Below are 23078 nucleotides of genomic sequence, written 5' to 3' on the forward strand. Positions count from 1 at the left end.
AGACAGAAAGAGAGAGAGACAGAAAGAGAGAGACAGAGAGAGACAGAGAGCGAGAGACACAGAGAGACAGAGAGAGAGAGACACAGAGAGACAGAGAGAGAGACACAGAGAGACAGAGAGAGAGACCGAGACAGAGAGAGAGACCGAGACAGAGAGAGAGACCGAGACAGACAGAGAGACACAGACAGACAGAGAGACACAGACAGACAGAGAGACACAGACAGACAGAGAGAGAGACACAGACAGACAGATAAATACATTTAATACAGTAGTAATAAAGTAGTAATTATGATTTAGCATGTGTCCCAAATTGCACCCTATTTTCCCCCATATGGCTCTGGTCAAATGCAGTGCACTATATAGGGAATAGAGTGCCATTTGGGACACAAGCTTACAAGTCCCTCTGCTCTGTACCTTGATGAGTGGTGTGTTGGAGCGGGAGTACGACGCGGGGCCACAGTGCTGTCCCTCAGCCAGGTTCAGCAGTACCTCCTCATGGTGGAGGGGCTCCTGAGGGACACCCGGCTCCTGCAGGGCGATCACGATGGCCGACGTGTTGTCCGCGCGCAGCATCCTCTGGCGCCACCGCAGGAGGGCGTGGCTCACCAGCTGGCGAGCGCTGGACACCCCGCACGGCGCCTAGGAGAGAGGTATTTGCAGTAGTTAACCAATCAGACTGGGCTGAACACAAGCCTCGGTGGCCCAGTTAGAAAAGCCATGAGCCGGGTTCAGTAGGGAGGGAAAAGAAAGTTTCAAAACAGATTGAATCAGGGGAGGTGCTACCTAAACCAATAAGAAACACTGATTTCTTACGGTGTGCCCTACTGAACAGGGCCCCACCGCGTAGCACCGCAACTCACCATGGCCTCATCGTTGTCCTGGCACATGGAGACGGCGTCCTGGGGGGGCACCATGTTCCACAGCCCGTCACTGCCCAGGATGACGTAACGGTGTTTATTGGGGTCAAGGGTCAGAACACAGGTGTCTGGCTCCGGGGACACTACAAACTCTCCGCTGTAGAAGTCATAGCTCCACAGGTCGCCTACAGGGACAGAAGATAATTCAATCAAAAAGGTTCTTTATCTCACAAGGGAACACAGGACAACAAGGGGAAAGGAGAAGTGAAGATGAGGGTTTTACACACATCCACAATATTTTACAGTAACTGGACCAAAAAAAACAAGATGACATGCATAGAAAAAAGGAAACACCCAACTACCTCATTGCCCGTCTCACTGTTCCCAACTGCCTCATTGCCCGTCTCGCTGTTCCCAACTACCTCATTGCTCGTCTCGCTGTTCCCAACTACCTCATTGCCCGTCTCGCTGTTCCCAACTGCCTCATTGCCCGTCTCGCTGTTCCCAACTGCCTCATTGCCCGTCTCGCTGTTCCCAACTACCTCATTGCCCGTCTCGCTGTTCCCAACTGCCTCATTGCCCGTCTCGCTGTTCCCAACTGCCTCATTGCCCGTCTCGCTGTTCCCAACTACCTCATTGCCCGTCTCGCTGTTCCCAACTGCCTCATTGCCCGTCTCGCTGTTCCCAACTGCCTCATTGCCCGTCTCGCTGTTCCCAACTGCCTCATTGCCCGTCTCGCTGTTCCCAACTGCCTCATTGCCCGTCTCGCTGTTCCCAACTGCCTCATTGCCCGTCTCGCTGTTCCCAACTACCTCATTGCCCGTCTCGCTGTTCCCAACTACCTCATTGCCCGTCTCGCTGTTCCCAACTACCTCATTGCCCGTCTCGCTGTTCCCAACTACCTCATTGCCCGTCTCGCTGTTCCCAACTACCTCATTGCCCGTCTCGCTGTTCCCAACTGCCTCATTGCCCGTCTCGCTGTTCCCAACTGCCTCATTGCCCGTCTCGCTGTTCCCAACTGCCTCATTGCCCGTCTCGCTGTTCCCAACTGCCTCATTGCCCGTCTCGCTGTTCCCAACTACCTCATTGCCCGTCTCGCTGTTCCCAACTGCCTCATTGCCCGTCTCGCTGTTCCCAACTGCCTCATTGCCCGTCTCGCTGTTCCCAACTACCTCATTGCCCGTCTCGCTGTTCCCAACTGCCTCATTGCCCGTCTCGCTGTTCCCAACTGCCTCATTGCCCGTCTCGCTGTTCCCAACTACCTCATTGCCCGTCTCGCTGTTCTCAACTGCCTCATTGCCCGTCTCGCTGTTCCCAACTGCCTCATTGCCCGTCTCGCTGTTCCCAACTGCCTCATTGCCCGTCTCGCTGTTCCCAACTGCCTCATTGCCCGTCTCGCTGTTCCCAACTACCTCATTGCCCGTCTCGCTGTTCCCAACTGCCTCATTGCCCGTCTCGCTGTTCCCAACTGCCTCATTGCCCGTCTCGCTGTTCCCAACTACCTCATTGCCCGTCTCGCTGTTCCCAACTGCCTCATTGCCCGTCTCGCTGTTCCCAACTGCCTCATTGCCCGTCTCGCTGTTCCCAACTGCCTCATTGCCCGTCTCGCTGTTCCCAACTGCCTCATTGCCCGTCTCGCTGTTCCCAACTGCCTCATTGCCCGTCTCGCTGTTCCCAACTGCCTCATTGCCCGTCTCGCTGTTCCCAACTGCCTCATTGCCCGTCTCGCTGTTCCCAACTGCCTCATTGCCCGTCTCGCTGTTCCCAACTGCCTCATTGCCCGTCTCGCTGTTCCCAACTACCTCATTGCCCGTTTCGCTGTTCCCAACTGCCTCATTGCCCGTCTCGCTGTTCCCAACTGCCTCATTGCCCGTCTCGCTGTTCCCAACTGCCTCATTGCCCGTCTCGCTGTTCCCAACTGCCTCATTGCCCGTCTCGCTGTTCCCAACTGCCTCATTGCCCGTCTCGCTGTTCCCAACTGCCTCATTGCCCGTCTTGCTGTTCCCAAACATAGTTATATATGGGTTCTTTATGTTTGGAAACAGCAATACTGTGATCTCGAGCCAAGTAGTTAGAGGATTAGTAAGTAAGCTCTTTCAGAAGCTAACAGATTCCTTACTCACCAACATTGCTACTCGCAAACATTACTAACATTACTACTCACCAACATTACTACTCGCCTACATTACTACTCACCACCAACATTATTACTCACCACCACCATTATTACTCACCACCACCATTATTACTCACCACCACCATTATTACTCACCACCACCATTACTACCCGCCAACAACATTACTACTCGCCAACAACATAACTTCTCGCCAACAACATAACTTCTCGCCAACAACATTACTACTCGCCAACAACATTACTACTCGCCAACAACATTACTACTCGCCAACAACATTACTACTCGCCAACAACATTACTACTCGCCAACAACATTACTACTCGCCAACATTACTTACCAACAACAGCTGCAGAAAAAGTAGTGGGGTCAGAGTGCAGTCCCACTGGGCACACACTGGTTGAACCAACCTATTTGGCTAAGGTGTATGTAAACTTCCAACTTCAATTGTATTACAGAAATACATTTGTGGCACTTACTGAATCTTAGCGACAACCACAACAACATACCTAGAGCTCTGGCCACAGCCAGGAACGGTATCTGGTCTATGACCGTGCTCCTCCTGACTGGCCCGTTATGAGTCAGCCTGGGTCTCTTCCACACCACCCGGTTCACACCCGACTTCTTTATCACACTGGAGATAGGAGGGAGAGAGACAGACAGGACAGTTATCACCCTGGAGATAGGAGGGAGGGAGACAGACAGGACAGTTACCACCCTGGAGATAGGAGGGAGAGAGACAGACAGGACAGTTATCACCCTGGAGATAGGAGGGAGGGAGACAGACAGGACAGTTACCACCCTGGAGATAGGAGGGAGAGAGACAGACAGGACAGTTATCCCACTGGAGATAGGAGGGAGAGAGACAGGACAGTTATCACCCTGGAGATAGGAGGGAGAGAGACAGACAGGACAGTTATCACCCTGGAGATAGGAGGGAGAGAGACAGACAGGACAGTTATCACCCTGGAGATAGGAGGGAGAGAGACAGACAGGAGGGAGAGAGACAGACAGGACAGTTATCATAGGCATTCAGTAAGGTAGTAATAAAGTACTAGTTATGGTTTAGCTGTAAATTTAGTAAAGTAAAAGGCATCCCATTACCTTAATAGTGCGTCTGTCCATCCCTCTAGTCTGGTTACCCAGTCAGTTCTACAGTAGTCTGTCCATCCCTCTAGTCTAGTTACCCAGTCAGTTCTACAGTAGTCTGTCCATCCCTCTAGTCTAGTTACCCAGTCAGTTCTACAGTAGTCTGTCCATCCCTCTAGTCTAGTTACCCAGTCAGTTCTACAGTAGTCTGTCCATCCCTCTAGTCTAGTTACCCAGTCAGTTCTACAGTAGTCTGTCCATCCCTCTAGTCTAGTTACCCAGTCAGTTCTACAGTAGTCTGTCCATCCCTCTAGTCTAGTTACCCAGTCAGTTCTACAGTAGTCTGTCCATCCCTCTAGTCTAGTTACCCAGTCAGTTCTACAGTAGTCTGTCCATCCCTCTAGTCTAGTTACCCAGTCAGTTCTACAGTAGTCTGTCCATCCCTCTAGTCTAGTTACCCAGTCAGTTCTACAGTAGTCTGTCCATCCCTCTAGTCTAGTTACCCAGTCAGTTCTACAGTAGTCTGTCCATCCCTCTAGTCTAGTTACCCAGTCAGTTCTACAGTAGTCTGTCCATCCCTCTAGTCTGGTTACCCAGTCAGTTCTACAGTAGTCTGTCCATCCCTCTAGTCTGGTTACCCAGTCAGTTCTACAGTAGTCTGTCCATCCCTCTAGTCTGGTTACCCAGTCAGTTCTACAGTAGTCTGTCCATCCCTCTAGTCTGGTTACCCAGTCAGTTCTACAGTAGTCTGTCCATCCCTCTAGTCTGGTTACCCAGTCAGTTCTACAGTAGTCTGTCCATCCCTCTAGTCTGGTTACCCAGTCAGTTCTACAGTAGTCTGTCCATCCCTCTAGTCTGGTTACCCAGTCAGTTCTACAGTAGTCTGTCCATCCCTCTAGTCTAGTTACCCAGTCAGTTCTACAGTAGTCTGTCCATCCCTCTAGTCTAGTTACCCAGTCAGTTCTACAGTAGTCTGTCCATCCCTCTAGTCTAGTTACCCAGTCAGTTCTACAGTAGTCTGTCCATCCCTCTAGTCTAGTTACCCAGTCAGTTCTACAGTAGTCTGTCCATCCCTCTAGTCTAGTTACCCAGTCAGTTCTACAGTAGTCTGTCCATCCCTCTAGTTACCCAGTCAGTTCTACAGTAGTCTGTCCATCCCTCTAGTTACCCAGTCAGTTCTACAGTAGTCTGTCCATCCCTCTAGTCTGGTTACCCAGTCAGTTCTACAGTAGTCTGTCCATCCCTCTAGTCTGGTTACCCAGTCAGTTCTACAGTAGTCTGTCCATCCCTCTAGTCTGGTTACCCAGTCAGTTCTACAGTAGTCTGTCCATCCCTCTAGTCTGGTTACCCAGTCAGTTCTACAGTAGTCTGTCCATCCCTCTAGTCTGGTTACCCAGTCAGTTCTACAGTAGTCTGTCCATCCCTCTAGTCTAGTTACCCAGTCAGTTCTACAGTAGTCTGTCCATCCCTCTAGTCTAGTTACCCAGTCAGTTCTACAGTAGTCTGTCCATCCCTCTAGTCTGGTTACCCAGTCAGTTCTACAGTAGTCTGTCCATCCCTCTAGTCTAGTTACCCAGTCAGTTCTACAGTAGTCTGTCCATCCCTCTAGTCTAGTTACCCAGTCAGTTCTACAGTAGTCTGTCCATCCCTCTAGTCTAGTTACCCAGTCAGTTCTACAGTAGTCTGTCCATCCCTCTAGTCTAGTTACCCAGTCAGTTCTACAGTAGTCTGTCCATCCCTCTAGTCTAGTTACCCAGTCAGTTCTACAGTAGTCTGTCCATCCCTCTAGTCTGGTTACCCAGTCAGTTCTACAGTAGTCTGTCCATCCCTCTAGTCTAGTTACCCAGTCAGTTCTACAGTAGTCTGTCCATCCCTCTAGTCTAGTTACCCAGTCAGTTCTACAGTAGTCTGTCCATCCCTCTAGTCTGGTTACCCAGTCAGTCCGATAGTTTTTCTGTTGTTTTTGACCAAGCAGGCATACAGCAGGACATACAGCAGGACATACAGCAGGACAGACAGCAGGACAGACAGCAGGACAGACAGCAGGACAGACACTGATTGTGAGCTTGCAGTAGCGTAGACAATGCAGAGAGAGAGATTCTCTTTGGCTCGAACCCATTCCCCTGTCGCAGGAGCTGTTGTTTTGGATGCACGGTCACATGAGGGTACGGTTGTGTTGTGGTTGTGCTACGGTTGTGTTGTGGTTGTGCTACGGTTGTGTTGTGGGTTGTGCTACGGTTGTGTTGTGGTGTGGTTGTGCTACGGTTGTGTTGTGTTGTGGTTGTGTTGTGGTTGTGCTACGGTTGTGTTGTGGTTGTGTTGTTAGTTGTGCTACGGTTGTGTTGTGTTGTGGTTGTGTTGTGTTGTGGTTGTGTTGTGTTGTGGTGTGGTTGTGTTGTGTTGTGGTTGTGCTACGGTTGTGTTGTGTTGTTCGTTGTGCTACGGTTGTGTTGTGGTTGTGTTGTGGTTGTGGTTGTGTTGTTCGTTGTGCTACGGTTGTGTTGTGGTTGTGTTGTTAGTTGTGCTACGGTTGTGTTGTTCGTTGTGCTACAGTTGTGTTGTGGTTGTGTTGTGTTGTGGTTGTGTTGTTCGTTGTGCTACGGTTGTGTTGTGGTTGTGTTGTGTTGTGGTTGTGTTGTTCGTTGTGCTACGGTTGTGTTGTGGTTGTGTTGTGTTGTGTTGTTCGTTGTGCTACGGTTGTGTTGTGGTTGTGTTGTGTTGTGGTTGTGTTGTGGTTGTGGTTGTGTTGTTAGTTGTGCTACGGTTGTGTTGTGTTGTGTTGTGGTTGTGTTGTTCGTTGTGCTACGGTTGTGTTGTGGTTGTGCTACGGTTGGGGGCCCTAGTACAGTAGTAGGTGTCGGTCAGTCTTACCTGCCCCCCAGCCCTTCAATACGCTCCCTCTCCTTGGGAAGCTCAGGCTTGTGGTCCTGTGTAACCTCCACAGCCCTGATGAACTGGTCAGAGGGGTCATCCTGCACCCCCAGCACTATGGCAGAGTCTCCTACGTGGGCCACATACATTCGGTCCCCCCGGATTACCACTACACTGGCCGTGGTGCCTGAGGTGCTGGGTAACCCCGTGAAAGTCTTGGGCCATTCGGCTGCAGAGACAGAGAGAGCGAGAGAGAACAACAGAGAGAGAGAGAACGACAGAGAGAGAGCGAGAACGAAGGACAGAGAGAGAAAGAAGGACAGAGAGAGAGAGAAGGACAGAGAGAGAGAGAGAGGAGAGAGAGAGAGAAGGACAGAGAGAGAGAGAGAGAAGGACAGAGAGAGAGAGAAGGACAGAGAGAGAGAGAGAGAAGGACAGAGAGAGAGAGAGAGAAGGACAGAGAGAGAGAGAGAGAAGGACAGAGAGAGAGAGAAGGACAGAGAGAGAGAGAAGGACAGAGAGAGAGAGAGAGAGAAGGACAGAGAGAGAGAGAGAGAGAGAGAGAGAGAGAAGGACAGAGAGAGAGAGAGAGAGAGAGAGGACAGAGAGAGAGAGAGAGAGAGAGAGAGAAGGACGAGAGAGAGAGAGAGAGAGAGAAGGACAGAGAGAGAGAGAAGGACAGAGAGAGAGAGAGAGAGAGAGAGAAGGACAGATAGAGAGAGAAGGACAGAGAGAGAAGGACAGATAGAGAGAGAAGGACAGAGAGAGAGAGAAGGACAGAGAGAGAGAGAAGGACAGAGAGAGAGAGGACATGTTAAAATATTGGAAGCTGCCCAGCCTTAGAAGAAGCGTTCGGAGTCAGACTAAAGCTTCTTACCTGAGGTCTCCGCCTGCAATAACATGGCCCCTGAACACAACAACAGTTAGGAAGGAACTCCACTTTTAAAAAGGTCCTGAACAGTTATTCTGAAAAGTACTTTTTGAAACGACAAGCTGAGTGGGGGCAAGCAGCTTATATTCATGAGGTCGCCTTGACTGACAGCTACATTGAAACGCCTACAGCAAGCAACTTGGATGCAGTGAATAGTGTTACAGTAATTTTATCTCAAGCAAATTTGGTGATACACAAAGCAACTCAAGCATTGAAATTGTATCAATGATATAATAATTAAAAAAAAAAAAAATATATATATATATATATATATATATATATATATATATATATATATATATATATATATATATACACACACACACAGTTTGTTTCTTGTGATGAGGTTCACAGCAGCACTGACAGATATGTTGCCTTGACAACAGCGTCAGAGTTTTGAATGACCTATCCCCTCCTTTAGTTCCATGCTGGCTGAAGACCTAGCTAGCTAGCCAGTAGCTAACACCAGACACAGATGAAGACCTAGCTAGCCAGCCAGTAGCTAACACCAGACACAGATGAAGACCTAGCTAGCCAGCCAGTAGCTAACACCAGACACAGATGAAGACCTAGCTAGCCAGCCAGTAGCTAACACCAGACACAGATGAAGACCTAGCTAGCCAGCCAGTAGCTAACACCAGACACAGATGAAGACCTAGCTAGCCAGCCAGTAGCTAACACCAGACACAGATGAAGACCTAGCTAGCCAGCCAGTAGCTAACACCAGACACAGATGAAGACCTAGCTAGCCAGCCAGTAGCTAACACCAGACACAGATGAAGACCTAGCTAGCCAGCCAGTAGCTAACACCAGACACAGATGAAGACCTAGCTAGCCAGCCAGTAGCTAACACCAGACACAGATGAAGACCTAGCTAGCAAGCCAGTAGCTAACACCAGACACAGATGAAGACCTAGCTAGCCACTATAGCTAACACCAGACACAGATGAAGACCTAGCTAGCCAGCCAGTAGCTAACACCAGACACAGATGAAGACCTAGCTAGCCAGTAACTAGCTAACACCAGACACAGATGAAGACCTAGCTACTGGCTGGCTAGCTAACACCAGACACAGATGAAGACCTAGCTAGCCAGCCAGTAGCTAACACCAGACACAGATGAAGACCTAGCTAGCCACTATAGCTAACACCAGACACAGATGAAGACCTAGCTAGCCAGCCAGTAGCTAACACCAGACACAGATGAAGACCTAGCTAGCAAGCCAGTAGCTAACACCAGACACAGATGAAGACCTAGCTAGCCAGCCAGTAGCTAACACCAGACACAGATGAAGACCTAGCTAGCCACAGATGAAGACCTAGCTAGCCACTATAGCTAACACCAGACACAGATGAAGACCTAGCTAGCCACTATAGCTAACACCAGACACAGATGAAGACCTAGCTAGCCAGCCAGTAGCTAACACCAGACACAGATGAAGACCTAGCTAGCCACTATAGCTAACACCAGACACAGATGAAGACCTAGCTAGCCAGCCAGTAGCTAACACCAGACACAGATGAAGACCTAGCTAGCCACTATAGCTAACACCAGACACAGATGAAGACCTAGCTAGCCACTATAGCTAACACCAGACACAGATGAAGACCTAGCTAGCCAGTAACTAGCTAACACCAGGCACAGATGAAGACCTAGCTAGCCAGTAACTAGCTAACACCAGACACAGATGAAGACCTAGCTAGCCAGTAACTAGCTAACACCAGGCACAGATGAAGACCTAGCTAGCCAGTAACTAGCTAACACCAGACACAGATGAAGACCTAGCTAGCCAGTAACTAGCTAACACCAGACACAGATGAAGACCTAGCTAGCCAGTAACTAGCTAACACCAGGCACAGATGAAGACCTAGCTAGCCAGTAACTAGCTAACACCAGACACAGATGAAGACCTAGCTAGCCAGTAACTAGCTAACACCAGACACAGATGAAAGGGGAAACGGAGAAGAATCTTTGCCATAGATCAATAGGGTAAACTTTTAATTATATTTGCCGACACCCTACAGTCAAATGTTGGCACCAGTAAAGTAGCCGTCTAGCTATATAAACCCCGCCCCTCTGCAAACCCTTCTCCGATGTTGGTTACAAGGCAGAACTTATTTAAATTAGGTAAAAGAATATCTGGTTACCAGTGGTGTATTTAAAATTAAAGTTCAGGTGATGTCACCTTGTCCCCTTAATAATGAATCCTAGTGTTTGACATGGGGGAGGGGACCAGTAACTTTATGATCAAACTTCATCAATGTGGAAGCAACAAGTCATTTTTTTCATACTTTGATCTGGTTTCCTTCAAATATCAAATTTCATGAAAAAAACATGATTGACTGTTCAACTTTGTCTGCCATCTTCACAGACAGAAGACCAGGCCAGTGAGATCAGAGGAACACACGACAGCGTAAGGATGAGAGACAGTGTGTTTCTAATCTGGAGAAGCATCAATCTCAATCTAAACACAGACAGACCTTTTATCAACACCTGTGACAAGTCTGGGGAGGTGCAAGTAGTAGTGAATTATGGCTGTTCAACCCTGTTCCTGGAGAGATACCCTCCTGTAGGTTTTCACTCCAACCCTGTTCCTGGAGAGATACCCTCCTGTAGGTTTTAACTCCAACCCTGTTCCTGTAGGGCTACCGTCCTGTAGGTTTTAACTCCAACCCTGTTCCTGGAGAGATACCCTCCTGTAGGTTTTCACTCCAACCCTGTTCCTGGAGAGCCACTGTCTCTAGTCGCTCCAACCCCTGATTCTAAGAATTACCTGGTTGATCAGCTGAATCAGGTTAGTTATAACTGGGGTTGAAGTGAAAACCTACAGAAGTGTAGCTCTCCAGGAACAGGATAGAGCAGTCCTGGTATGGGGTATCAATAGTGACACATCTATCGGCATAACAAATAGTTGCTGCATGTGTTTGTTCCAGCACTCGGCACTAATCAAGGGCTTGATTTAGTTGAATCAGATGTGTTAATACTGGGCTCAAAGAAAAATGCACATCCTTCAGTTTTCCCAGGACTAGATTGCAGTTTGGATCCACTGTGTACTGGTGACTTAACAGGGCAGTGGAAAGAACCAGAGCGAATCGCTGATGACCGCCCTAAATACAACTACCCTCACAGCTGATAAGCCAAGAGACTTGTTCATCAAATGATAAGAGAAAGGGGGAACAACCCTTATACCTCAGTAGATATGCCGCTCCATGCAGACTCTCCTTCACAACCAACAACATCAGATCTCACATGCTGCCTGGCCTGCCTCGTCCAGCAATAAACATGATTTGTTATGTCATCGAGGTCAAACAACCGTCGTCAACTCTTTCCAAAACACGCAGCTGAACCATTGTCGTGTGTATCGAAAGCAAACAGAGAAAGGCACTATGGGAAAATCCCATTTACGGTAGTGATGTGCCGTTCGTGAACAATTAGTTATTTTTTCTAAACTTCTCTTTTTACTGACTCGAGGAGTCAAAATTCATTTTTCTGAGTTTCATTACTTTATTATCTGTTTGCAATGCACATCAGTGCCATCTGCTGGTCAGTAATAAAATAGCAGTGTGTGATTCTCAGACAGACATTCCTCCTCCACTGGTTTCATCAACACTCTGCAGTAGGTCGTTGTCTTCAGGAGCCTATAATCAGTTGGAATACCAGGCTCACATCTTACATTATGCTTCACCTTTTTTTTGCGTTCAAGGTGACTATTTTTCAAAACCGGGAATCTATGTTATTATTTAAGGATGCTTAAGACAGAAGCTTTATACTATACTAAATAAAAGAAATTATATATGAACCACATACTCTCACGTCCCTAAATGTTTGTGCAAAGTTCCCTACGCTAAGCTACCGGTCAAGTGAAACTTTTAGTACAAAAATCGGAACTATATTTGTAAGTACGGTGTCCAGTACAGGTCGGTGTTTGAAATCAGCTTGGAATCGAAGAAAGCACCGGAACTACGACGAAATCAGTGGGATCTCATATGTTACAACACACGGCTTGAAAAAGCACGTGATCAAATAAATCTTTCCAACTTCAATGTGTTCAAAACAAACAGGAACTGAAATAAAAAAAATATTAAAAAAAAAAAAAAAAAATCCAACTGTCAAAAATTCGATTTAAACGGTCATCCAACTCAGAATTCCAACTCAGGAACTCGGGCCTGTTTTTAGAGCTCCAACTTTCTGACCTGAAGATCGCTGAAGTCGTGATTTGACCTCGTATTTTCTTTGAGTTGCCAGTTGTTTTGAACACAGCATTATCTGCTTCACGATTTCGAAGCATGCCTCAGAGCTCCTGTATAAAACGAAACATCACTAGCCATAAACACTCACATTGGTGCCACAAAAGACAGAAGATGATGATGTGTAGGTATACGGGGAGGGGGGGGGGGGGGGGGGGAAACGTGCAGTGTTTAGTTCAAGATTATTTGTTAGCAATATGTAATGTATAGACTAAGAGCGCTTTATAAACTGTTTATTGATTGTGGGGGTTTTAATAGTGTGAGAAGACAACAACATATTTAGTGAGAATCACAACATAAATATCATTTTCTAGCTCTTAACTAATGTCGATGTCCAGGCCCCAGGGGAAATCTAACTAGCATAATAAAACAAAGGTAATATGACCCCTCAGTGTAAAGGTGAGACCGGTACCAGTTGAAAAAAGGTATTGAAGTATATATGGAGACTGTTTAGTGACAAAAATGTAATTTTTTTTTTTTTTTAATTCATTAAAATGTTTCCTGATCCCTCTCAGATATCATAGACACTTCAGAACAAACTTCCTTAAATATTGTTTGGTGGGACTATCCGTTCTTCCATGTAGTGAATCTGTTATTCAATGTGTTTCTATGGGCTAATAGCAGTAATCTGTTATTCAATGTGTTTCTATGGGCTAATAGCAGTAATCTGTTATTCAATGTGTTTCTATGGGCTAATAGCAGTAATCTGTTATTCAATGTGTTTCTATGGGCTAATAGCAGTAAGGACTATCTGTTATTCAATGTGTTTCTATGGGCTAATAGCAGTAATCTGTTATTCAATGTGTTTCTATGGGCTAATAGCAGTAATCTGTTATTCAATGTGTTTCTATGGGCTAATAGCAGTAATCTGTTATTCAATGTGTTTCTATGGGCTAATAGCAGTAATCTGTTATTCAATGTGTTTCTATGGGCTAATAGCAGTAATCTGTTATTCAATGTGTTTCTATGGGCTAATAGCAGTAAGGTCTATCTGTTATTCAATGTGTTTCTATTGGCTAATAGCAGTAATCTGTTATTCAATGTGTTTCTATTGGCTAATAGCAGTAAGGACTATCTGTTATTCAATGTGTTTCTATGGGCTAATAGCAGTAATCTGTTATTCAATGTGTTTCTATGGGCTAATAGCAGTAATCTGTTATTCAATGTGTTTCTATGGGCTAATAGCAGTAATCTGTTATTCAATGTGTTTCTATTGGCTAATAGCAGTAATCTGTTATTCAATGTGTTTCTATGGGCTAATAGCAGTAAGGTCTATCTGTTTGTTATTCAATGTGTTTCTATTGGCTAATAGCAGTAATCTGTTATTCAATGTGTTTCTATGGGCTAATAGCAGTAATCTGTTATTCAATGTGTTTCTATGGGCTAATAGCAGTAAGGACTATCTGTTATTCAATGTGTTTCTATGGGCTAATAGCAGTAATCTGTTATTCAATGTGTTTCTATGGGCTAATAGCAGTACGGACTATCTGTTATTCAATGTGTTTCTATGGGCTAATAGCAGTAAGGACTATCTGTTATTCAGTGTGTTTCTATGGGCTAATAGCAGTAAGGACAAATAAAAATGTTCATCAAAACATTTTTTTTTTTAGATACTTCAAGGGGTCTTAAAATTCAAAATAAAATAGCAAAACGATCCTTGGTATGACCTTCTTAAAAGAATTCCAAATAGCTTAGTAGTTCGCTTCATTAAAAGAGGATTGAGATGGGTTATTTTATAGTAGGATTAACACACACACACACACACTACTCCGACTCAGCGGCTCCATACACCTGCTCCAACTACCAGCTGTCGGCTGTCATATGCCCACATGAGCGTCAGTGGCGACCCGTCATTCAGGGCAGGTGGAGCAGAGCTGTTTTGCAGTGTTATTTTGGCATTAATACATGTCACATTCCAGTTTAAAAACTAAATGGAGTTAATAAAGCCTCCATACAAACATGGTGTCTTTCTTGTTTTCTAGAGTAAGGCAGCTCCAAAAATGCAGGTGTTTCAGCCTAGATCAGTGCTTTCTGTGGTGGAGGGGCAGCCAGCGGGAAAATACAGAGCGTAGGGGTTGGTAATGTTCTCTAGTTGCGCCGTGATTGGCACAGTGTTCTGTCACTCATGGGGACACTACCTAACTGCCAAATCTAAGGGTAGAGCTCGATAATTCAAGCCCCTTGGGTTCTGCCATAGAGTTACATTAGAAGTGTACCCATCCAAGAAGGCTCAAGATCATTGGCCACAGGTAAAATGACATCAAATCACATTATATCTACTGTAGCTTTGATTGGACTGATCATGTCAACATCCTACTTTCAAAATATTAGCTAGCAATCATCATCATTAATCAAGTCGAACAATTTACTGCGCTTTTTAATCCTTTTCATATGAAGAGAAATTATAGATAAAACGTATCGGTGCTCATCGGCCATAAACATTACACAACAAGTTGGTAATCGCAAATTCAACAATGAGTGGTTTGGAAGGAATCAGTGGCTATCTGCAAGCATAGCAAAGCAATCAATCACTAGCCTGCTATTCAGTGGAGTGGGTGTGTGCTCATCAGCCTCACTGCAGCTCAGTGCTCATCTAAGGCAAGATATACATTCAAGAGTCGTTCACAATCTAGTTCGGTTGCGGAAACAACTAGAGCTCGTTTCAAATGTATCAAGAAATAATCTTATTTGTAGGCCTAGTAAATCAACACATGTTCATTGTTTAAACCACACGCTTACAAGTCTATCACAAATGACAGCTTCAAACCCCTATGGTGAAGGACATGTGGGGTGGCAGGTAGTCTAGTGGTTAGAGGCAAGGCAGCCTAGTGGTTAGAGGCAGGGTAGCCTAGTGGTTAGAGGCAGGGTAGCCTAGTGGTTAGAGGCAGGGTAGCCTAGTGGTTAGAGGCAAGGCAGCCTAGTGGTTAGAGGCAGGGCAGCCTAGTGGTTAGAGGCAGGGCAGCCTAGTGGTTAGAGGAAGGGCAGCCTAGTGGTTAGAGGAAGGGCAGCCTAGTGGTTAGAGGAAGGGCAGCCTAGTGGTTAGAGGCAGGGCAGCCTAGTGGTTAGAGGAAGGGCAGCCTAGTGGTTAGAGGAAGGGCAGCCTAGTGGTTAGAGGAAGGGCAGCCTAGTGGTTAGAGGAAGGGCAGCCTAGTGGTTAGAGCAGGGCAGCCTAGTGGTTAGAGGCAGGGCAGCCTAGTGGTTAGAGGCAGGGCAGCCTAGTGGTTAGAGACAGGGTAGCCTAGTGGTTAGAGACAGGGTAGCCTAGTGGTTAGAGACAGGGTAGCCTAGTGGTTAGAGACAGGGTAGCCTAGTGGTTAGAGGAAGGGCAGCCTAGTGGTTAGAGCAGGGCAGCCTAGTGGTTAGAGGCAGGGCAGCCTAGTGGTTAGAGGCAGGGCAGCCTAGTGGTTAGAGGCAGGGCAGCCTAGTGGTTAGAGACAGGGTAGCCTAGTGGTTAGAGACAGGGTAGCCTAGTGGTTAGAGACAGGGTAGCCTAGTGGTTAGAGACAGGGTAGCCTAGTGGTTAGAGGCAGGGTAGCCTAGTGGTTAGAGACAGGTAGCCTAGTGGTTAGAGACAGGTAGCCTAGTGGTTAGAGGCAGAGTAGCCTAGTGGTTAGAGGCAGGGCAGCCTAGTGGTTAGAGGCAGGGCAGCCTAGTGGTTAGAGGCAGGGCAGCCTAGTGGTTAGAGGCAGGGTAGCCTAGTGGTTAGAGGCAGGGTAGCCTAGTGGTTAGAGGCAGGGTAGCCTAGTGGTTAGAGGCAGGGTAGCCTAGTGGTTAGAGGCAGGGTAGCCTAGTGGTTAGAGGCAGGGTAGCCTAGTGGTTAGAGGCAGGGTAGCCTAGTGGTTAGAGGCAGGGTAGCCTAGTGGTTAGAGGCAGGGTAGCCTAGTGGTTAGAGGCAGGGTAGCCTAGTGGTTAGAACATTGGACTTGTAACCGAAAGGTTGCTGGATCGAATCCCTGAGCTGACAAGGTAAAGATCTGTCATTCTGCCCCTGAACAAGACAGTTAACCCCACTGTTCCTAGGCCGTCATTATACATAAGAATTTGTTCTTAACTGACTTGCCTGGTTAAATAGATGTGAAAGAGAGGCTTGTAGAATCATGAGTTTTCAGTTCGCCGGTAGGGCTCTGGGCATTACTGAGTCGAGTCGAAAAGATCCGAGTCAGTAAAAAGAGCTCAACTTTCCATCGCTGATTCCCGGAGCCCCCCTCGCCCGTTTGAGGTTGGGGGTTTAGAGAAGAATCGTGGTATGTCTCTTTCTTTGCTCTACAGACAGATGGTAAGCCGTGGTATGTTTATTTCGCTAGCCAAGCCTGAGAACCCAAACCACACATTCAGCCTGTGGTGGCCATTTCATTCTTAACAGTTTGCACGTTTTAGAGGCTTGGTAGCTAAATGCGAAAACACAAATCCCAATGTACAAAGCTGGATGATTATTTAACTTACGTAGTTTTTTCCACATGGCATGGTGGCAGGCAACGAAACCTTTCCGAATAGCTGCACACACTTCCTCGTCATCCTTGGACCAAAAGCCCCGCTGTTTCTTGATGAATTCCCACAAATAGTCCCTTGCGAATTGCGCTGCCTCTCGGCCTCCGTGGCCATCAAACACCGCGAAGAAAGCCACTGATCGCTGGGGCCGGTTATCGCTCTTGGTCGCCGCCGGAGTACTCTCCACTTTCGATCCTGCCAGTGCAGCAGCTGCAAAATGTTGGTTCCCATTTTGTACATTTTGTGTCCATGTAACTGTAGTGGATGCAGAGGCAGATAGAGGATTGTTCAGTGCATTCCGATCTTCCTGCTCGTTTTCAGGCTTTTCCGGCACAATGTCGGCCGTCGAGTTATTCCCTTTGGTTTCATCTTGTTCGTCCGAGTTCAGCTCGTCTTCCCCCGGCTCGGGCTCCATTACTACCTCGGTAACATCCTCCATGTATTTTCTGCCTCCCTGATCGGAAAAAACACTCACTCGCATCAACAATGCTTTTTCCATGGCTGTAGAGACGTCTTTCTTCAGATGCTGGGCGGTTGTTGTTTTTCTTTAGTACCTAAAAATGGCTTCAAAAGTATTTTAAGTTAAAGTTTATGGCAGCTTAATGATCAATCGCCCGCTTTCGGTCTTTGTTTATTTTCAAGCCTTGTAGGCATGCTCAGGAACGCATTGACGTCAGAGCTGTATCTACCGGGGGTACTGCCCGGAGAATGTACCGGTGCGCCACCTACTGCATGTGTACATCTACATGTATTTGTCACGTACTTCATAAACAACAGGTGTAGGTAGACTAACATTTGGATCAGATCGCTTTATTTTACGGCCCTTCTCAACAATGCAGAGAGAAAAATAATTCCAAGAGGGATATATACAGGCCTACACAGTAACAATAGCTTGGCTATATACACTGGGTAGCAGTACTGAGTGGATGTGCAAGGGTAAGAGGTAATTGAGGTAAATATGTATGTACATACAGCAGTGGAGGCCACTCAGAGGAAAGGGAGGACCATCCTAAGTGAATTTCACAAAAATAATGAAACCATTTTTTTTATATTTTTAGATAAAACTATACTAAATATATTCACATGTCACAAAATGATTTATTAAAACACTGTTTTGTATTGAAGGTCTACAGTAGCCTTAATAGCACCATGGTGTAGCCTGAGGACAGCTAGTTTCTGTCCTCCTCTGGGTACATTGACTTCAATACAAAACCTAGGAGGCTCATGGTCCTCACCCCCTTCAATAGACTTACACAGTAATTGTAATTATGGAAACTTCCGCAGGACGTCCTCCAACCTATCAGAGCTCTTGCAGCATGAACTGACATGTTGTCCACCCAACCAAAGGATCAGAGAATGAATCTAGTACTGAAAACATAAGCTACAGCTAGCTAGCACTGCAGTGCATCAAATGTGGTGAGTAGTTGACTCAGAGAAAGACAATAGTTGAACAGTTTTGAACAAATTCAATTATTAAAAAAATTAAGGAGAAGACAGAGAGAGAGCTATAGTTTGTTCTTAGTATTTTTTTCACTTTCACTGAGCTAGAGAATGCAGCTAGCTAATTTAGCCTACTAAAACACCTGGCTCAAATAGAGAGGGATGCTATTTTAGCTAGCTGGCTATCGCTAGCCAACAATGGAACTCTTCCAAGTTCGGGTAAGCTTTTGGTTTTATTAATTTATTGCCACGGGGCCGGCCAGTGTAACTGCTAAACTGCTTGCTGCTGACTGCACACAACTGCATGATTGTAGCGGGTTTACTAACGCATTAGTTCTAGTAGCTATGTTGACTATGATGTTAATATGGTGACAACGATGTAGACTGTGTGTAGCGGTTAGCGGTTATGATATGAAGGTTTAGCTTGGAAAGGTTTTTCCGCTTAGCCACAGTTGGCTGATGTGTTGTGCACTTAAGTCTACAAGCGAAAGGAAAAGGTGAGAGGAGAGCACATAGATACGAGAAGTAATTATACAACGATTAAAGTGATCATGCTGTTTGTATGTGGCTGCTATAGTGAACTGTGTTAGAGTGTGATCAGGGGTGTATTCATTCAGCAGATTCTGTTAAAAAACGTTTCTTAAACGGAAGCGAACTGAATGACAAGGGGATAAGCATACCTGAATTTGTCCAATAGAAAATGTAATTTGCAGCTCTTGGTCTAATGATTGCACCCTAGATCAGCTAGATGCAGGCCAGAGTGTGCAAGGCGGTATTGAATGTGTCACCGTCTGTCACCTTGATTACTCAAATTTCTCTCGACCTGTGCTCCTACGTTGTAAACTTTCATTCATAGGCTATGTTGTAGCAACTTCACGGTGGGTATAGGGAACATTTTAGTATCATGTAGTAGCCTAAACCTATCGCTGTTACATTGAACTGGGTGAATATGAATGACAGTCATCCAATATGTTGTAATAGAAATAAGGCCATGCAAAATAATTATAATAATCATCCTCCCTCATCTTAAATGGCACTGACCGCCACTGACATATAGGTTGAGGTAAAGTGACTAGGCAACAGGATAGATAATAAACAGTAGCAGCAGCATATGTGATGAGTCAAGAGCGTTCCCGCAATAGGGTCAATACAGATAGTTATTAGCTATTTGCTTAACTATTTAGCAGGATCGGGGGAAGGAAAGGGAGATACCTAGTCAGTTGCACAACTGAATGCCTTCAACCAGAAATGTGTCCTCCGCATTTCACCCAACCCCTCTGAATCAGAGCGTGGGGGGGGGCTTCCTTAATCAACGTCCTCTGCGCCCAGGCCTTCCTCTGACACCGCCTGGTATAGAGGTCCTGAATGGCAGGGAGCTCGGCCCCGGTGATGTACTGGCTGTACGCATTACTCTCGAATGCCTTGTGGTTGGATGCCAAGCAGTTGCCATACCAGTGATTCAGCCGGTCAAGATACTCTCAATGGTGTAGCTGTAGAACGTTGAGGATCTGAGGGCCCATGCCAAACCTTTTCAGCCTCCTGAGTGGGAAGAGTCGTTGTCGTACCTTCTTCACGACTGTGTTGGTGTCATGCGTGGCCACGCAGTTGTGGGTGAGCAGGGAGTCCAGGACTCTTATTTCCCTCATTAAAATGCTAATCATTTTATAACATTTTTGACATGCGTTTTTCTGGATTTTTTTGTTGTTATTCTGTCTCTCACTGTTCAAATAAACCTACCATTAAAATTATAGACTGATCATTTCTTTGTAAGTGGGCAAACGTACACAATCAGCAGGGGATCAAATACTTTTTTCACTCACTGTAGGTGTTCCTATTGTCCAGGTGGGAGAGGGCAGTGTGGAGTGCAATAGAGATTGCATCATCTGTGGATCTGTTGGGGCGGAATGCAAGTTGGAGTGGGTCTTGGGTTTCTGGGATGATGGTGTTGATGTGAGCCATGACCAGCCTTTCAAAATACTTCATGGCTACAGACGTGAGTGCTATGGGTCGGTAGTCCTTTAGGCAGGTTACCTTAGTGTTCTTGGGCACAGGGACTATGGTGGTCTGCTTGAAACATGTTGGTATTACAGACTCAGTCAGGGAGAGGTTGAAAATGTCAGTGAAGACACTTGCCAGTTGGTCAACGCATGCTCTGAGTACACGTCCTGGTGATCCGTCTGGCTCTGCGGCCTTGTGAATGTTGACCTGTTTAAAGGTCTTACTCACATCGGTTGTGGAGAGCATGATCCCACAGTCGTCTGGAAGAGCTGATGCTCTCATGCATACTTCAGTGTTACTTGCTCTCGAAGCGAGCATAGAAGTAATTTGGCTTGTCTGGTAGGCTCGTGTCACTGAGCAGCTTGCTGCTGTGCTTCCCTTTGTAGTCTGTAATAGTTTGCAAGCCATGCCACATTCGACGAGCGTCAGAACCGGTGTAGTACAATTCAGTCTTAGCTCTGTATTGACGCTTTGCCTGTTTGATGGTTCGTCGGAGGGCATAGCAGGATTTGTTTTTATAAGCTTCCGGGTTAGATTCCCGCTCCTTGAAAGCGGCAGCTCTACCCTTTAGCTCAGTGCGGATGTTGCCTGTAATCCATGGCTTCTGGTTGGGGTATGTACGTACGGTCACTGTGGGGACGACGTCATCGATGCACTTATTGATGAAGCCAGTGACTGATGTGGTGTACTCCTCAATGCCATCGGAAGAATCCCGGAACATATTCCAGTCTGTGCTAGCAAAACAGTCCTGTAGGTTAGCATCTGCTTCATCTGACCACTTTTTTATTGATCGAGTCACTGGTGCTTCCTGCTTTAGTTTTTGCTTGTAAGCGTGAATCAGGAGGATAGAATTATGGTCAGATTTGCCAAATGGAGGGCAAGGGAGAGCTTTGTACGCGTCTCTGTGTGTGGAGTAAAGGTGGTCGAAAGTATTTTTTTCCCCTCTGGTTGTACATTTAACATGCTGGTAGAAATTAGGTAAAACAGATTTAAGTTTCCCTGCATTAAAGTCCCCGGCCACTAGGTACGCCGCCTCTGGATGAGCGTTTTCCTGTTTGCTTATGGCCATATACAGCTCATTGAGTGCGGTCTTAATGCCAGCATCGGTTTGTGGTGGTATATAGACAGCTACGAAAAATACAGATAAACTTTCTTGGTAAATAGTGTGGTCTACAGCTTATCATGAGATGCTCTACCTCAGGCGAGCAAAACCTTGAGACTTCCTTAGATTTTGTGCGCCAGCTGTTGTTTACAAATATACAAAGACTTATCTTACCAGAGGCCATTGTTCTATCCTGCCGAAAAAAGCGTAAAACCCACCAGCTGTATGTTTTTCATGTCGTCGCTCATCCACGACTCGGTGAAACATAAGATGTTACAGTTAATGTCCCGTTGGTAGGATATACGTGATCTTAGTTTGTCTATTTTATTATCGATTGATTGTATGTTGGCTAATAGGAATGATAGTGAAGGTAGATTACCCTCTCCGCCTCGGATCCTTACAAGGCGCCCAGACCGTCGTCTTCGATACCTCCGTCTCTTTCTCCAGCGAGTGACAGGGATGAGGGCCTTGTCGGACGTCTGGAGTAAATCCTTCCCGTCCGACTCGTTAAAGAAAAGTATTCCTCCAGTACGGGGTGAGTAATCTCTGTCCTGATATCTAGAAGCTCTTTTCGGGCATAAGACACTGTGGCAGAAACATTATGTACAAAATAAGTTACAAATAACGTGAAAAAACATAGCACAATTGGTTACGGGATCGTGAAACGGCAGCCATCTCCTTCGGCGCCATTCTAACTGCAGGAACTGCTGGATGAGCGATATTGCTAGATATACTTTGCTTATTGTTGTGTTTAGGAAATGTAGTTTCCACAGCTTTTACTAGATGCAGTGCTACTGCCAGAACCTCTGGTTGCTCACTATCTGGCTCTCTGAAATGACCTACTTTGACAATATGATTGTGTTTAGAAAGTGTAGTTTATAAAAACACCTCATGACAGTAACCCATCCATCCGTTCTCTTCTTAAAGTCAGATGATGTATGGGTGAACTTTATTTGCTCCCCATCTCAGGCATGGCCTTTTTGCCAAATCTCTGTACTGACACTGGTCTCAGCTTGGTATTATTCACCCTTTGTCTGTGACAGCAGAATCAACATGTCTGTGTTTCTGTACCTCCTAAGGGTTGGCCAGGGAGAAAGGCAGTGGGAGAGGCTCATCTCTCCAGACCCAGTCCCGCTTTAACTCCTAACCAGAAGAACAGGGGGGAGGGGGGGGGGGGGGGGTAGAGAGACGGGAGGAGGAGAAGTGTACCCCTCACCTCAGGGCTTTCTTCACACACTGGAAGTCTGTCTACCCATCTACCTGTCTGTCCCCCCTCTCCCCTGCTCTCACTTGGGGCCAAAGCCAGGCCACTGGTACTTTTCAGCCTGCATTTAGATAACAATGACTAACTGAACTTTAACACCTCAGTAAGCAACTGTTTTGATGATGCAGAGGTTGTTTATTCTGCCTCACTGTCAGTGTAACGCAAGGGTGTAAACTACTAGTTTAACATAAGGGTGTAAACTACTAGTTTAACATAAGGGTGTAAACTACTAGTTTAACATAAGGCTGTAAACCACTGGTTTAACATAAGGGTGTATAGACTAGTATAACATAAGGGTGTATAGACTAGTATAACATAAGGGTGTATAGACTAGTTTAACATAAGGGTGTAAACCACTGGTTTAACATAAGGGTGTAAACCACTGGTTTAACATAAGGGTGTATAGACTAGTATAACATAAGGGTGTATAGACTAGTATAACATAAGGGTGTATAGACTAGTATAACATAAGGGTGTATAGACTAGTATAACATAAGGGTGTATAGACTAGTATAACATAAGGGTGTATAGACTAGTATAACATAAGGGTGTATAGACTAGTTTAACATAAGGGTGTATAGACTAGTATAACATAAGGGTGTATAGACCAGTATAACATAAGGGTGTATAGACTAGTATAACATAAGGGTGTATAG

General features: G+C 46.1%; 1 protein-coding gene across 2 annotated transcripts in view; it reads right to left on the bottom strand.

Moving 5' to 3' along the window:
* LOC106581525 (protein phosphatase 1D) overlaps positions 1 to 23078 on the bottom strand; it is a 30215-nt gene that overhangs the window by 6318 nt on the left and 819 nt on the right. The window contains exons 1-5 of one of the 2 annotated variants that reach the window (XM_045704098.2): positions 16574 to 17314; positions 6953 to 7181; positions 3502 to 3626; positions 861 to 1042; positions 415 to 639 (exon numbers count right to left, since the gene is read on the bottom strand). In XM_045704098.2, the coding sequence (XP_045560054.1) occupies positions 415 to 639; positions 861 to 1042; positions 3502 to 3626; positions 6953 to 7181; positions 16574 to 17117 (1305 nt within the window). In that variant the 5' untranslated portion in view covers positions 17118 to 17314. Of the gene's footprint in view, positions 1 to 414; positions 640 to 860; positions 1043 to 3501; positions 3627 to 6952; positions 7182 to 16573; positions 17315 to 23078 lie in introns of those variants that run through there. The other variant, XM_045704099.2, reaches the window with a different exon arrangement.

Source organism: Salmo salar, chromosome 20 (assembly GCF_965601325.2).
Source record: "Salmo salar chromosome 20, fSalSal1, whole genome shotgun sequence".
NCBI lineage: Eukaryota > Metazoa > Chordata > Actinopteri > Salmoniformes > Salmonidae > Salmo > Salmo salar.